General features: G+C 45.1%; 1 protein-coding gene across 1 annotated transcript in view; it reads left to right on the forward strand.

The window, feature by feature from the left end:
• LOC102812607 (ATP-binding cassette sub-family A member 3-like) overlaps positions 1 to 17,637 on the forward strand; it is a 116,790-nt gene that overhangs the window by 49,271 nt on the left and 49,882 nt on the right. Inside the window, exons 8-12 of the mRNA XM_006873962.1 lie at positions 7,080 to 7,253; positions 8,755 to 8,927; positions 9,109 to 9,237; positions 11,457 to 11,586; positions 13,284 to 13,438. Of these exons, the coding sequence (XP_006874024.1) occupies positions 7,080 to 7,253; positions 8,755 to 8,927; positions 9,109 to 9,237; positions 11,457 to 11,586; positions 13,284 to 13,438 (761 nt within the window). The remainder of the gene's footprint in view (positions 1 to 7,079; positions 7,254 to 8,754; positions 8,928 to 9,108; positions 9,238 to 11,456; positions 11,587 to 13,283; positions 13,439 to 17,637) is intronic.

The raw sequence follows: 17,637 nt of genomic DNA on the forward strand, positions 1-17,637 counted from the left end.
CAATCAGTTCATACCTATTGATAATTACACTGAATATCAATGGATTAACTGTACCAGTGAAGAGACATAAAGAGCAGAATGGATAAGAAAACAGGATCCTTCAAAATGCTGTCTACGAGAGACATATCAAAAAGATGGAAACAGCCTAAATACCCATCAACAGAAGGATGGTTAAACACACTTTGTTCATGTACACAACGGAATGCTACAAAAGCTTTGCAGAATAAGGGTGAATCTGTGAAGCACCTCACAACATCGTTGAGCCTGGAGGCCATTATGCTGAGTGAAACTAGCCAACCACAAAAGGACAAACATTGTATGAGACCAAGGTTGTAAAAAGCTAAGAAAATGTTTTCTTAATAAAGGAAACAATCTAGGATAGTTGGGAGGAAGGGGCTAGCAGGTAGGCACATGTTAACATGGATGACAGGGTAGGCAATATACAATGAGAGGGAAGTTAGCAAAGGAAAGAAGAAGGTAGCAGAAGACCCAGGGAGGAATGAAGTAGTTAAGTAAATAGAGACAAATGCTGTTAACTGATGGTACATGGAGGGGATTGCAACCATGTAATGAATTTGTTGAATGTAAAACTGATGATCTGCTCTGTAAAGCTTCACTCATTTCACAATAAAAAGCTTTAAAAAAAACAAAAACAAAGGCAACCCACAGACTGCTAAAAGAACAAACAAATCCATGTTAGAAGAAGTACAGTCAGGATGCTCCTTAGAGTCCAGGATCGCAAGGCCTTGTCTCTCATAATTCGGACATATTATCGGGAGGGACCAGTCCCTGGAGAAGGCCATCAGGCTAGGTAAAATGGAGGGTCAACAGAAAAGAGGAAGCCCCTCAAGGAGATGGATTGGCACAGGGGCAGCAGTATTGGGCTCACGCGTCACAGTGATTGGGAGGATGGCGCTTCATTCTGTTGTGCTCTGAGTCGGAATCAACTTAACAGCACCTTCTGACTTCTAAATGGCCTGTCTAATGAACACAAGCAGTAAGTCTCATTTGGGAAAAAAAGGTAAAAATAAGATATCCAGGGCAAATTGTTTCCCACTTCTTGGTTGTGAAATTGGGGCACAACAGTAAGTTGGCTCTTGAGGTCCCAGACTAAATGAGGAATTCCTTCCCATGAGAAAAAGGGTGTTACCTCTGAAGCTAGTGATAAAAATAATAGGCATGAAGTCAGAGCGCAGGAGAATTGAAGTATGGCTCCGCCTAGACAGGCAAAGGTAGAAGCAGTGATGGAGGACAGGTCCAACAGTGGCTGATGAAAGAGGCTTAAAGAGAATGGGGACAAAAAGAAACACGCTAAGGTGAAATCGAGCAGATTATTATTTGCATGCCTGAATATTTTACATTGAATGGAAAGTTCTAACATGTGGGCCCTGAAAAATACTGATTCTGCCAAGGTGGACAGCTACCATTCATCTTTCAGTTTGTTGTACTGTAACGGCTTTTGTGATGCTGTAATGCTGCATCAAATAATGCTACCATCATTTTAGAAGCCAGCAGGCTCACCTATGGTGGACAGGTTTCAATTAAGCTTCCAGACTAAGACCGACAGGAAGGAAGGAAGGTGGACTACTTCTGAATGGTTAACCTCGGAAAACTTTATGAATAGCAGTGGAGTAGTGTCTGAGGTGCTGCCAGAAGACGAGCACCTAAGGTTGGAAGGCATTCAAAATATGACGGGGGAAGATTGGCCTCCTCTAAGCAGAATTGGCTTTAATGACATGAACACAGTCAAGCTTTTGGGACCTTCATGTGCTGATGGGGCACAACTCAAAATGATAACAAACAGCTCTCAAACATCCATTAATAGTCAAAACATGGAATGTAAGAAGTATGAATCTAGGAAATTTGGATGTTGTCAAAAATGAAATGGAATACATAAACATCAATATCCTAGCATTTGTGAGCTGAAATGGACTGGTATGGCCATTTTGAATATGACAGCCACATGGTTTACTATGCCAGAAATGGCAAATTGAAGATCAACAACATCACACTCATCATCAAAAAGAACATTTCAAAATCTATCTTGTAATACAATGCTGTCTGTGATAGGATACTATCCGTATGCCTACAAAGAAGACCAGTTAGTACAACTATTATTCAAATTTATGCACCAACCACTAAAGCCAGTGATGATGAAATTAAAGAATTCTATCAACTTCTTCAATCTGAAATTGATCAAAAGTGTAATCAAGGTGTATTGATAATTACTGGCTATTGGAATGCGAAAACTGGAAGCAAAGAAGAAGGATCAGTCGTTGGAAAATACAGCCTTGGTGATAGAAATGATGCTGGATATTGCATGATAGAATTTTGCAAGACCAATGACTTCATTGCAAATACCTGTTTTAAACAACACAAAAGATGATTATACACATGGATCTCATGAGATGGAATACACAGAAATCAAATTGATTACATCTGTGTAATGAGGTGATGATAAAGCACCATGTTGTTGTTGTTAGGTGCTACTGACTCATAGCAACCTTATGCACAGCAGAAGGAAACACTGCCCAATCTTGGGCCAACCTCACTACTATTGCCATGATTGAGTTCATCCATGCTGCCACTTGGCCAATCCATCTCATTGGGAGTCTTCCTCTTTCTCTCTGACCCTTTACCTTACCAAACATGGTACCATATCACCAGCCAAAACAAAGCCAGGAGCAGACTGTGGAACAGACCCTTAATTTCTCATATGCAAGTTCAGGCTGAAGCGAAGAAAATTAAAACAACTTCAGCAGAGCTAAAATATACCCAGAACATATCCCACCTGAATTTAGAGATCATCTCAATAACTGATTTAAGAAATTAGACACTAATGATTGAAGACCAGAATAGTTATGGGATGACATCAAGATCATACAGGAAGTAAGCAAAAGGTCACTAAGAAGACAAGAAAACAGGAAAAGACCAAAATGGATGTCAGAAGAGATTCTGAAATGTGTTCTCCAGCATAGAGATGCTAAAGCAAATGTCAAAGACTTCATTTTGCTTGGGTCCACAATTAATGTTCATGGAAGCAGCAATCAAAGAATTTAAATCATATCGTGTTAGAAGCCACCCTGCTGTACAAGACCTCTTTAAAGTGTCCAAGAGCAGACATAGCAGTTTGAGGACTTAGGTGCACCTGACCAAGCCTTGGTACTTTCAGTCACCTCATATGCATGTGAAAATTGAACAATTAATAAACAAGACCATTGATGCATTTAAATTATGGTGTTGGGTGAAATATTGAAAGTACCATGGACTAACTTGGAAGAAGTACAATCAGAATGCTCTTTAGATGTGAGGATGACAAGACTTCTTCTGTTGTACTTTGAACATGTTGTCAGGAGAGACCAGACCCTGGAAGAGGACGTCATGCTTAGAAAAGTGGAGGGTCAGCGACAAAAGTGAAGCTTCCCAATGTAATGAACGGACACAGTGGTAGCAACAATGAACTCTAAAATCATGTCAATTGTGAGGCTGACTCGGGACCCTGTAGCATTTTGTTCTGTTGTGCATAGGGTCGCTATGAGTCGAAACTGACTTGACGGCACCTAACCACAAGACAGACGTGGATGGTTTGGGATGTTGAAGGAGGCTGGACACCAACTCCTGAGGAAAACTCTGAATCTAATTCCCTGCTCCACACAGCTGTGCAGTACCCATGACAGGAGTGACTGTCACCCCTACATCCTAAGGCTAAGGGCTGCCCAAGATTGAACCGGAAAAGCTAAACTCAGAGTCAAGTACAAGGAATAAGCAGAGCACTAGAAATAAGATATGAAACCAATGAGGTAAGAAGTACAATAAATTAGGATTAGAGTAAAAAGAAAATAGCAAAAAAGAGTGCCAAGTAAAAGGAAAAAATTACCAGGCAATGCAACAAATATAATAATTCATTTTCAACAAAGGGATCCCCACAATTCAATGAGGAACAAATGATATTTTCACCAGTTGATGCTGGGACAACTGGATAACCACATGCAAAGAACTGAAGTTGGACTCCTGTTCCATAGCACACACAAAACCTAATTCAAAGGGGGTCATAGACCTACATATAAAAACCATGAAACTCTTAAAAGAAAGCATGGGAATAACTTCTATGATCTTGGATCAAACAAAGATTTCTTAGATCTGAGTCCAGAAACACAAAGAGTAAATGTTGTCAAGAGCAAAATGGATGAGCTGTAATCATGGTAATGTAATGTAACACAAGAAATAAGGAAAAGATCCACATGCATGTCAGAAGAGACACTGAAACTTGCTCTCCAGCATAGAGATGCTAAAGCACATGGAAGAAATGAGGAGGCAAAACTGCTGAGCAGAAAATTTCAAAGGTCACCTGGAAAAAACAAAGTCACTGTACCAAAAGGAAATGGTTGATGTTCATCCATTTTAAGAGGTAGCATATGATCAAGAGCCAATGATACTGAAGGAAGAAGTCCAAGGTGCATTGAAGGAATTGGCAAAGAACAAGGCACCAGGAACTGATAAATAAAAATTAAACTTTTTCAAGAAAGTGAGGCAGCACAGGAGGCACTCAGTCATCTATGCCAAGACATTTGGAAGATAACTATCTGGCCAACTGATTGGAAGAGATCCATATTTATGCCCATTCCAAAGAGAGGTGACCCAACGGAATGCAGAAATCATTGGACAATCTCTTTGATATCCCATGTGAGTAAAGTTTTACTAAAGGTAATACAGAAAAGGCTTCAAGCATACATTGACAGAGAACTTCCAGAGGTTCAAGCTGGATTCAGAAGAGGACGTGGAATGAGGGATATCATTGCTGGTATCTGATGGATCTTGGCTGAAAACAGAGAATACCAGAAAAAAATGTTTACCTGTGCTTTATTGACTATGCAAAGGCTTTTGATTGTGGAGATCATGACAAGCTATGGACAACATTGCAAAGTATGAATATTCCAGAACATTTAATGTGCTCATGAGGAATCTACATAGAGCAAGATTGAAGTTGTCAAGGACTTCATTCTTCTTGGATCCACCATCAACACTCACAGAAGCAGCAGCCAAGAAATCAAATGACGTGTTGCATTAGGCAAATCTGCTGCACAAGACCTTTTTAAATTGTTGAAGAACAAAGATGGCAGCTTGAGGACTAAGGTGAACCTGACCCAAGCCATGATATTTTCGATAACCTCAAACACATACAAAAGCTGTACAGTGAATAAGGAAGACCGTAGAAGAATTGCTGCATTTGAGTTATGGTGTTGGAGGAGAATATTGAAAGTGCCATGGGCCGCCAAAAGAACCAATAGATCCATTTGGAAGAAGTGCAGCTAGAGTGCTCCTTGGAGACGAGGATGGCCAAACTTCATCTCTCATACTTTGGGCATGAGAGGGAACAGTCACTGGAAAAGGATATCATGTTTGGTAAGGTGGAGGGTTAGAGAAAAAGAAGAAGACCCCCCAATGAGATGGATTGGCAAAGTGGCAGCATCAGTGGACTCAAGTGTGGCAACAACTGTGAGGTAGGCCCAGGATTGGGCAGTGTTTTGACTATGAGTGGATTGAACTAGTGAGACATGTAACAACATGGATGACTCCAAAAAGCAAATGAAAACATATTGAGATAAAGTAAGCCTTATACAACAGACTGCATAGTTCATGGTTCTCTTACTATTAAGTTCTGCAAAAGATGAAATTAATACATGGTAGAACTCAGAAAAGAAGTGACTTTCTGTATGTTGTGGCTTTACTGGAAAGGGACCAAAGATAATTTTCTGGCATGATAGAAAGAGATTTCATGATTTGGGGCACATTCCTAAAAACTCATTTGATTATGCATTTAAGATCTATGGATTTCACTTCATGGCATTTTCTTGGAAGGTACTGTTTTGATTGGACTATTTGTGAAGGCACCCTAACAAGACCAAGTAAGGTGTATTTATGAGGGGACTTGTCTACAGCCACCCACTGATCACAGGGACATGTTTAGACATGCTTTGTTTAGAATAAATCTGTTCGTGTATTAACTGGAACACTTTGACTTACCCTCGCATACCTTGGAGTGGAATTACTAAGTCCTGTAGTTGAGTCCTGGTGTGGCTCTGTGGGGTTAATGCATTGGATTGCAAAGTCAGTTTGATCCACAAAGCTGACAGTTCCAGGCTCACCAGCTGCTTCTTGGAAACCCTATATGAGTCGGAACTGACTTGATGACACTTACAACAACAGAGTGGAGGCCTGGTGTGACACTGTAGAATAAACTGCAAGGTCATTTGTGGCTCTGTGAAAACCCTCGACGGTCGCTTTGAGTTGGAACCGACCCGACACTATTTAACAACTACAACATGTAGAGAGTGAGTGCAGAAAGGGAGCTCCTAATGAGGTGGGCTGGCACAGTGGCCACAACAGTGGGTTCAAACACTGCCCTATCACACATGGGGTCCCTGGGGTCCCTGTGAATTGGGTCACTTTTTAAAGAACTACCTTTCCGTTTTCACAGCACTGCTTTACAATCTCGCCTGCAAAGTTCAAGGAGTCCAGCTCCTCTACACGCTCACCCATATGTGCTAGACTTCCTCTTTTCGAAACGACCATTTACTGGATATGAAGTCATATCTCGATATGGTTCTGATTTAGATGTCAGTGGTGACTAATGATGCTGAGCGTCTCTGCATGTGCTTACTGTACGTCTTTTCAAGTCTTTGCCCATTTTTGCCATTGGTTGGTCTGTCTGTCTGTTGTTGAGATGTCAGAGGTTTTCTTCCTTCTGGTTAGTAAACTTTATCAACTGTATGATTTATGAATATTTCATCCACTCTGTAGGATGTCTTTTCACGTTCGTAACACACAAACATTCTCAATTGAAGTTCAATGGATACATCGGTGAGGATCGAGCTCCACAAGGCCTGTTATCTTTTAAGAGGGAAAGTACAAGTATAGAAAGCGCCTGTCAAAATATCTGAAAAGGTGGCTTCCCTTCGGAAACGCGGCGACACACACAGAGACACCTTCTCTCCTGGGGCCGGGGTTTAGGGCTTGTGCTGCACTTCTTCATACATCAGTTCTGAATACTTTTTCTGTGTCTTCCCTGGAACTGGTAGCCCACGTTGCAACGGCTGCAGGAGGCATCATCTTCTTCTTCACCTACCTGCCGTACCTGTACATTACTTTCAGCTACACCCAGAGAAGCCACCTCCAAAAGGTCATCTCTTGTCTCTTCTCAAACGTCGCCATGGCCCTGGGGATCCGATTCATATCCTTATCAGAGGCCAAAGGTGAGCTCTCTCTTTCCCTGTATGCTTTACTACACTGCCTTGTTGGTTTGCCGCATAGCTAACACACTAGGTGGGCCTTGGTTTTCAGATAAAAACCACTGGTCCCCCACCACACACATACATACACAGACACATACACACACAACTATTGCCCTAAGATCCCCCAAAAACGTCCCCTGAATTCATCTCAAAACCAAACAGTGGTTTAGCTTCACTAGGCAAGAATGTTTGCCTTGAGCCTTGTGTTCTTTCAAGATGGGCCTAGATGGAATCAACTTGACCTCAGCAACTCCCACAATGACACAGAAAGCTAAGGGGCAGTGAGTGGATGTGACCGGGAAAGGGACAGTTCAGAAAAGGATGGGAGTGGCCACACAACTTGAAGAAGGCAGTCAGTGTCCCTGGATTGGACCATGTAGACATGGTTGAGGTGGTATGTTTTGCTGTGTATATTCTCAACAACAACAACAAAAAAAAAGAGGGGAAACGTTTGAAATGAGCACGTTTCAGTCAGTGTTTTGAGCATTTACAGTATATTTGGAACTGTGGTAGGTGCTAAGGAGCCCTGATGGCTCAGTGTCTAAAGCCCTTGGATGGAACCCACCAATGGCTCTGTGGGAGAGCGATGTAGCTGTCTGTTTCCATAATGGTTTCCAGCCTTGGGAAGCCTCTGGGGCAGGTCTGCTGTGCCACATGGGCTGGCTAGGAGGTAGGAATCGACAAGTCCTCCAAGGACAGCATCCTGTGCCCAGTATCTTGAATGCTTGAAATGAAAAGCGTGGCCAACTTTTATTCAGGTTAAAACTCTTGGTTGCTAACCAAAAGGCTGATGGTTTGAACCCACCAGCCTCTCTGTGAGAGAAAGATGTGGCTGTCTGCTTCTGCAATGATTCACAGCCTGGGAAACCCTCCGGGGCTGTTCTGCTCTGCCCCATAGACTCGTTGTCCCATAGGCAATGGTTCTGAGACTGGGTTTGGAATGTCTGCTGTGCATGAGGCCCCAAGCCTCAGGTTGGAGAGATTGTACTAGATCCTACACTAAGTCGTAGTCCTTGGCCCCAACTGGCCCACACTGGGCCCTACCGCCACCCCCACCCCCCACCGAAAGTATAGTGGAGTCGGTTGCGCCCTAAAGCACACGGCCCAGACCTCTCACCCATACAAGGGAAGTGGGCCTGCACTATTTTGGGTAAGGAGCTAATGTGCTGGCCTTTGAGGGGAGAATTGAAGGGGGGCCAGTAGCAGGTGCAGAAGCATGGAGACGCCTCTCAGCACCCTAAGCGGCTTCATTCTTGGTGCCAATGAAACTACTGCCACCTTTTGGCAACAATGAAAATGTTTCCTTTTATGGAAGAAACCAACAAGCCTCACCTTGTGCTTTCCTGTGACCAGTGTTTGTCCCCAAATACACAGACAGAAGCAGCCCCGTTGTGTCATTGGCCTGATCCCCGACTGCAGTCTGGGTGGGACTGACTTAGTAAAGGGTCCCGCATCTCCCCAGGTGAAGGCATTCAGTGGAGGAACCTCGGCAGCGTCAACGCCGACTTCAACTTCACTCATGTGCTGCTGTTGCTACTGCTGGACACCTTCCTGTATGGCCTGGTAGCCTGGTACCTGGAGTCCGTCTTCCCAGGGCAGTATGGCACAGCCAAGCCCTGGTACTTCCTTGTCATGGTGAGCCCTGAGGCTGCTGAGTTTCAGATGGCCTTTAGAATGTTCCCTGTTTGTCAGCAGGGTCTTACCCCACTCAGGGATGGAGTCCTGATTGAAATCATAAAACCCAGGAAAGCTCTCACCTGAACTCCCCAACACCATTGGCTGTAACTGGAGACATGTTCTGTCTCACTGCCGACAGGGTGTCCACACCACACACCGCGCTGGACAACGGGACTCCATGGAGTCAGGCTGGCCCTTGGAGGAGGTCTCTGGGAGTCCACACTGGGACAGGGGCAGCGTCACTGACCCCACCCCCAGAGTCCCCCCTGTGAGAAAAGGCTTTCTCACAGTTGGGTGTGACACGATGACTCAGTCCTCACTCGGTGGTCCCTGGTGGCACAGCTGCCCCTGCCCTTCTCAGACCCTTCCTTAGAGTTTGGAGACATGGGTACGTCGCAGCTCTGGCATTTCCCCAGTCCATAGGGACGCCAACTGCCACCCTATTGGCTCCCCCAGGGCCCCAGATAGGAGACATCCTGGGTAGCGCTGTCCTGGGGGCCTTGGGCTGTGGCCTGAAATGCAGTTCATTAGCGGCAGAAGCGTGAACAAGCTACCTGACTTCTCCAGGCACCGGTTAAATGATCCAGCAAAGAAACTGGGAAAAAAGAATTTTTTAAATGGTTTCACTTTGTTGTTCAGGATATGCGGAATCTAGAAAGGGCTTCTAAAAGTTTGTGGGGGAAAATCCAGTATCTTTTCATTCCATTTTCCATGAACTCACCGAGTTCTGACCCATAGCACCCTGTATAGGGTTTCCTAGGAGCAGCTGGCTCAAACTGAGCCAGCAGTCCAGCGCATTAACCCACTGCGCCACACCAGGACTCTGAAACCTCCTCATACTCGATAAAATGGACATCAACTTAGCCATTTCTATGTGGACATTTTGGTGACATTCTCCCCTTCTTCCCTGAGCTGTTCTGCCCCATGAACATCAACTTACTGCCCCCTAAGTGTCCTCTGTAATCTTTTGAGTTGCCCTTGTCTGACCCCAAATAGATTTTCTTGAAAGAGCACATGCTCAATGCGGACACTCTGTACTTGTGAACCTAGACTGTTGAGTTTTAAGACTTCAGGGATAGTTTTGGTTTGATGTTTAAACATGATCTCAGTGCATAGTTTCAGGGGTTCATCCAGCCTCAGTGTCCCCAGAAAGCCTGGTGCCCATGGGGGTGATAAAGGAATTTTGTGTACAACAAAATTTATTTCCTACAACTAGAGTCAGTTCCTGGCAATATATTCATGTGTAAGTGACTTCTTCTCCAGCCCTCCTACTGGCGTGGAAAACCCATCCCTCTTACTCACTCCGTGTTGCACAGCAAGAGCTTCAGGAAAGTTCCAAAGAGGGAATTTATTCAAGAGGAGCCGGAGGGTTTGATGAAAGGTGTCGAAATCCAGCATCTGTACAAGGTATCCACTCCCTAACTCTTCCCTGAGAATTTAAGGATTAGCCCAAGCAGGCCTCTGTTTCATCCAGATTCCCCTTTGCAATGCTACCCTCAATGTTAGGAATACACCTTAAAATATCCATTTCCAGTTACGAGTGGAGGGCTCAGATGGTCTTTCTAAGAATGGTCTTCTCCCAGTGCCACCCCCACCTCCTGGACACATGGACACATGGACACACTGACACACTGACACACAGCCTGGCTGGCTCTTCTCTGCAGCATTACAGCCAAGGAAGCAAACTCAGGCCATACCTTCCTTCTCCCTCCCTCCTCCCTTCTCTGTTTCCTCCCACCTTGTCTCCCCTCCTTCCCTCCTCTTCGCTTCTCTTTCTTCCCTCCTTCCTTCTCCTTTCCCTCTCTCCCTCCCTCCTCCCTGCCTTCCCTACTTCCTCTCTCCTCACCCCCCCCCTTTCTCTCCCTCCTACTTTCATAGAAGGCCTTCATTAGCTGTCCCCTCACTCTTATTGCCCTGAGTTATATCACTGGGCCACTTCCATTGCAAGGGGGACATGAAGTCTGAGTTCTCCTGCCACCCCTGAATTATAAAGGGGTACAGCTCCTGGGCACTTACAGTACCTGCACCCCAGGCCCCAAGTCCAGCAAAATGCTTCATCGACTCTGGACCAAAAGGAGAAATGTGCTGCCTGATGCTCGTGTGTGTGTGTGTGTGTGTGTGTGTGTGTGAGACGACTCCAAAGAAATGGGTTTCAAAACGCTGGGACATTGGACCAAAAACAGGGTGTTGTCCAGGACGGTCCTCAGGGCAGTGTTCCCACCCCCAGGGGCAGGACACTCTTTCTCAGATGGTGCAGAAAGGAGATCCCACCCACATTCTAAGACATCAGGGGTCCAGGTGCCCTGTGACAAGTTCTAGGGAGCCCCAAGAAGGCCCCCTCTCTCTCCCACTCTGTCCTGGGTATCTATCACTAGGCAGTTCATCCCCTTTGGGATTTCCACCTGGCCTCTGACGGTGACCTGGGAAGGGGAGTAGCTGTGGGCCCAGAGCTGCACCCACGTCTGGGCCCCACGCTCTCTCCTGCAGGTGTTTCAGACAGGAAGGAACCGGAGCACTGCGGTCAAGGACCTGACGATGAATCTGTACAGGGGGCAGATCACTGTGCTCTTGGGACATAATGGAGCAGGGAAGAGCACCACCTGCTCTGTGCTCACAGGTGTGTGCGCCCCCAACCTTTTCCAGCCCCCCAGGAGCCATGAAGCGCAACCTCCATGTTTGCCTCCATCTCTCCTCATGTGACTTCATCAACATTTTAATAGTGAACCTTTTGTTTACCATCTACATAGTGTCTGCTGGCACAGAGGGTTAAACACTGAGCTGTTGATCACAAGGTTCTAATCCACCAGATACTCCTTGGGAGAAAGATGAGTCTGCTCAGAGTCAGAATAGATGCTGTCATTTCTAAGGCGCCCTGGTGGGCATGGTTAGGCTGCAAAAGGAAAGGTTGACTTGTGCCCAGCAGCATCCTCCACAGGGGAAAGACAGCAGCCTACGGCAGCGGGCGCACATCTACCCTGTCCCATTGGGTCACGTGTGTCAGAACTGAACCAGGGGCACACAACTACAACAAGTGTAGAAAGCTCAGCACAGACTCAGTAGCCGAGCTTGAATCAGATGGCCTGGAGCCACGGCGTCCAATTCTTACCAACTCCAGATAAAGGAAGACAGAGGAATGTCTGTGTTCAGTCATCGGAAGTTCACTGCCAGAACACCTCACAGCAAACAGGCGGGTCGCTGGTGTCCAACAGACTCTTGGTTGCCAGCACTTTGTACTCTATGTCTCCAAAGCATAGTCTCACACTACGTGCCAGGATTATAATTCTCATATTCACACAAAGTCACAAGATGGTCATGACGCCCCAACACCTCAAAGGAGGGCCTCAGTAACTGTCCTGATGCCTGTTTGTCCAGATGGTCACTCCTCATCAGGGGCCAGGCTCCAGGCAGAGCCAAGCACTTAGGAACACTCCAACTTCAAACAGGACGCACAGTTAAGAACCCAGGACAGGTGGGGTATGCATTTTCCGGCAGTGCTTGATTACTTTGACTCTTAACTAAGCAAACCAATGGAGCCCTGGTGTGGCACTGTAGGGCAAGGTTGGTGGTTCAATTCATCAGCCACTCCTCAGAAACCCTATACAGGGTCCTTATGAGTCAGAAATGACTCGGCAGCCCTTACCAACAACAGTAAAGCAAATGGTGTGCCGTGGAGTCAGTTCTGACTCAGAGTGACCCTGAATAGGGTTTCCAAGACTGCAAATCTTTACGGGAGCAAAAAGCCTCATATTTCTCCCTCAGAAAGGCTGGTAGTTTCGAACTATTGACTTGTAAAATGGCTGCACTATTGCTTTCAGACTGAGGCTTTTCCACCCTGCCAGGAGCTCTGCCAGAGCTTCCTGTCTGCAGCTAGAACCCCAGACTACAAGGAAGTTCCTGGCCCCTCAGCGCTCCTCCTGGGGGATGGATACACTTTCCAGCAAAGGGGTGAAGCTGGGTCTGAGCAGACTTGGCTGCCCCTGCTGCAGGAATTGTGACAGCTGGGGCGTGGCCCAGGAGTACCCTAATGGGCTTACTTGGGATCAAATGCCCCTGCCTCCTGGACTGCTGTGCACTAGTGTCTCAGGGCCATGGTCCCCTCTCGGGCAGTGACCATGACCACTTAGGGGAGTTCTCCCCTCCTAAGTAGATCTGTGAGGTCCTTGATCCCCGAAAGGTAGCTCAGCTAGACTCCCGGACCAAGCAGTCAAGGAAACAAGTCAGATCCTAGCGCTGCTCAAGGGGGTCAAGTGACACCAACGCCTACAGCGTGTATAAGAACAGGCCCTTTGCCGCATGTGTTTTCACTGCTTCTAGGTCTCATGCCTGCTTCAAGCGGAAAGGTTTATCTCAACGGCTATGAAATCTCAGATGATGTAGATGAAGCTCGAAAGAGCCTGGGCTGGTGCCCCCAGCACGACATCCTGTTTGATGACCTAACAGTGTCCGAGCACCTGCTCTTCTATGCTCAGGTGAGTGGGTGGGACAAGGACTTGCTCCTCTGAGTCCTTCTGTTGGGCCCAGCGGGAGGATCTGCAGTGCTCAGCCTCACTGCCGCTGCCAGGGTGGCGGGGTAAAAGAGATGGGCATGAAGTCAAGACTCCGGAGTTAAAGCATTTCTAGAGCTATTAGATTGAAGTTGTTTCACTGGAGACTCCCGGGTGGTGCAGAAGGCTATGCGTTAGACTGCTAACTGCAAGGTCAGTGGCTGCTCCCACCATGGGGGAGAGATGCGGCAGTCTGCTTCCGTAAAGACTGCAGCTTGGAGACTCTATGGGGCAGTACTCCTCTGCCAGCTGTGAGTCGGAAACGACTCTGTCTGGTTTTTATTGCCATAAAACTCACATAACATAACATTTACCATTTCAACCATTGTTAAGTGTACAATGCAGCGGTTTCCAGTGTACTCACAGTACTGCATGGCCATGGTTACCATCTAACACCGGACCACTGTCACTGCCCCAGAAGGAACCTCGTTCCTTACTCCCTCTCCTGGCCCCTGGCAGCCACTTTCTTTCTCAGATCTCTTTTGGCTTCCTGGGTGTGCCTGGCTTCTTTCACTCAGTACGGTGTTCTCAAGACTCATCCATGCTGTACCACAGACAGTACTGCACTCCCTTCTATGACGGAAACATCCACGGTCTGGATCCACTTGGTTTATTCATCTGTCCAGGAGCGGATATTTGAGTTGCTCCCACTTTGGCCCAGTGTAACTAATGCTGCTCTGAACATTCATGTGCAAGGTTTCATGAGCATGTCTTTTCAGCTCCTCTGTCCTGGAGTAGAACTGGCTGAACCGTTAAGGGGCTGAGCAGCTGTACCTCTTCACATCCCATTTCTCCGCATCCTCTCCAACACTGTCTCTCTTGGTTGTTGTGAGGAGTCCTATAACATGTGTTTGGAGTCCTGGTGTGGCACTGTAGGGTAAGCACAGACTGCTAACCACAAAGTCAGTGTTTCAAATCTACCAGCTGCTCCTTGGAAACTCTGTACAGGGTTGCTTTGAGTTGGAACCGCTTAACAACAACAAACAATATGACGTGTATTTCCCACTGGAAATGACAATGGTGGAGGAAACAATCTAATCAAAGAAATCCAAAGTCATTGTCAGAATATTCAGCCATCACACTTAGTGACTTTCCCCACATAGTCACGGTGATGGTAGCGCTGGACAGCCGCGGTGCTGAAGATACCGTAGAAGGGAACATTCCCTGAATCAGAACTCGGCGATTCTGAAAGTATCGTCCAGTTCACTGCACCATGAGACACTACTGTATTCAGCACAATAGACTCTAAGTCCTAGGCATAGAAAAGGCCCAGTCTGTAGTTTCTACCTTTGGAATGAGCAACAAGTAAACAGCAACAGAGGACACGAGAGAGAGCGAGACCTCTTAGCCAGGGTCCAGTCCAGTCTGTCGGCGTAGTTAATCACAGAGATGTGTCAGGTGGGGAAGAGCTGAGTGAGTATGCTGACAGCCCTCCCCTTCACTAACTGCCACTAAACATGGCTTCCTCACCTCAAGCTCCAGCTGCTCTTTTCCTTTCTTGCCTTCCTTCCTTCTTTCATACTTTCCTGCTTTTCTTTTCTTTTCAGCCCCTTCCTTCCATCTCTCTTTTTTCCTTTCCTTTACTATAGCCATCCTTCGCTGCTGTTGTTAGCACTGTCGAATCGGTTCCAACTCATCGCAAGCCTATATAGACTTTCCAAAGAACGGCTGGTGGGTTTGAACCACCAGTCTGTGGATCACAGTCCAGTGCCTACCCTGCAGCACCACACCAGGACTCCATAGCCACCTGCTGTGTCTCCTTGTGATTTCGATTTGACTTTCCCTGTTGACTAATTATGTTGAGCACCTTTTCATGTACCTATGAGTCATTTGTTTATCTTTGGAGAAATGTCTAGTCAAGTCCTTTGCCCATTTAAAAATGGTTTTATTTATGTTTTTGTTGTGGAATTGGGAGAGCTTTTTCATATATTCTGACTGTAAATTCCTTATCAGATATATAGGACTTGAACATTTTACTTTCTTAATCTTGATCTTGAATAAACATTTTAAATTTTTATGAAGGCTGCTTGATCTGTTCTCCTGTTTTATTGCTTGTGCCTTTGGTGTCATGAATCCAAGATCATGAAAATTTACACCTATGCTTCCCTCAAAGACTTACATGGTTTAAGGTCTCCCATTTGGATCTTCAATCCTTTCTAAGTTGATTTTGTGTATGGTGTGAGGTAATAGTCTCGCTTCACTGCAGAGAATATCCAGGCCAGCATCATTTGTTGAAAAGACTGTTTTCCCTCATTGGCACACTTGTTGAAAATCAATTGCCCTTAAATGTGAGCATTTCTTTCTGGACTTTCCATTTTCCCTTAATAGATGTGTTTACTCTGCGCCGAGGCCATATTGTCACTTTGTAGGTACATTTTTGAATTGGGAAGCATGAGTCTTCCAATAATTTTGTTCTTTGACAAGATCCTTTTGGGAATTCTAGAAACTTGAATTTATAAATAAACTTAGGATCAGGTTGCCATTTCTGAAAAACAAACAAACAAAAATACTTAGCTTTTAATAGTGATTGTATTGACTCTGTAGCTCAGTGTGGGAAGTATTGCCATCATACTGACTTCAAGTATTCCAGTTCATGGACTCAGGAGAGCCCCCATTTATTCAGGCCTTCGGAAATTTCCTTCAACAATGTTTTATAGTTTTCTTTGCATACGGCTTATGTTTCTTTGGTTAAAATTTTTTTTTTTTTTTTATGCTACTATAAGTGGAGTTTTCTTCTTAATTCCAGTTTCAGATTCAGTGCTAGTATATAGAAATTGGGTTTTATATATTGATTTTCTATCCTGCAACTTTGCTGGCTCATATACTAGCTCTGATAGTTTTTTTGTGGATTCTTTATGATTTTCTATAAAAGAACATGTCATCTGCAAATAGAAATCATTTTACATCTTCTTTCCAGTGTCCTGGAACTTCAAGTACAATGTTGACTAAGGAGGGCAGATGTCTTGGTGTTGTTTGGCTCTTAAGGGGGACATTTCAGTCTTTCACCATGAAGCATGGTGTTCCCTTTGTGCATTGGATGCCTTTGATCAGGTTGAAGAAATCCTGTCTATTCCTAGTTTGTTGGATGTTTTTATCATGAAAGAGTGTTGTATCTTGCCATATGCATTTTCTGTACTGATTGAGATGATCGTGCGTATGTGTGTGTGTGTTTATCCCTTCTTTGTATTGATATGGTGTATTGCACTGACTGATTTTCACATGTTGAATAACACATGCATTCCTGGGATAAATCCTACTTGGGTTTACTCCTTTATATGCTGTTATATTTGCCTTTTGTTTTACTTTAAACTTTTTATTGTGAATTGAAGACAGTTTACAAAGCAAATAATCAATTTTACATTCAACAAATTGTATACTTTGGGTACCATCAGTTAAGAGTCTTTACCTCTATCCATGTGAACTCTTGCATTCCTCCCTGTGTCTCCCGCTACCTTGCTCTTGCCTCTGCCAAACTCCCTCTTGTTACTTATTGCCTGCTTTATTACCCATGTTTACACATGTCTGCCCTTTGGCCCCTCCCCTTCCCCCTGGCCTTTTGTGGTTGACATACAATATCTGTCCTTTTGTGGTTGATTAATTTCACTCAGCATAATACAATACGTCGTTTGATTTCTTGACTGCTGCTTCAGTGAGAGTAGATGATTGATCCTAACAAAATGAAGTCTTTGACAACTTCAGTCTTTTCTCCATTGATATGAATGTTGTTTATTGGTCCAGTGGTGAGGATTTTTGTTTTCTTTACATTGGGATGCAACCCATACTGAAGACTGTGGTCTTTGATCTTCGTCAGTAAGTATTTTAAGTCTTCTTCACTTTCAGCAAGCAAGGTTGTATCATCTGCGTATTGCAGGTTGTTAATGAGGTTGGTTTCTTGTAGTAGTGTTTTATAGTTTTCTTTGTATAGCTCTTTTACTTCTCTAGATAGACTTGTTCCCAAGTATTTCATCTTTTGGATGGCTAAGGAGCTCTGGTAGCATAGTGGTTATGAATCGGGCTGCGAACCTTAAGGTCAGCGGTTCGAAACTACCAGCAGCTCCGCGGGAGAAAGATGAGGCTTTCTACTCCCGTAAAGATTTACACCCTCGGAAACCCTGTACAGGGTC

The sequence above is a fragment of the Chrysochloris asiatica genome, unplaced genomic scaffold, assembly GCF_000296735.1.
Source record: "Chrysochloris asiatica unplaced genomic scaffold, ChrAsi1.0 scaffold00257, whole genome shotgun sequence".
Classification (NCBI taxonomy): Eukaryota; Metazoa; Chordata; class Mammalia; order Afrosoricida; family Chrysochloridae; genus Chrysochloris; species Chrysochloris asiatica.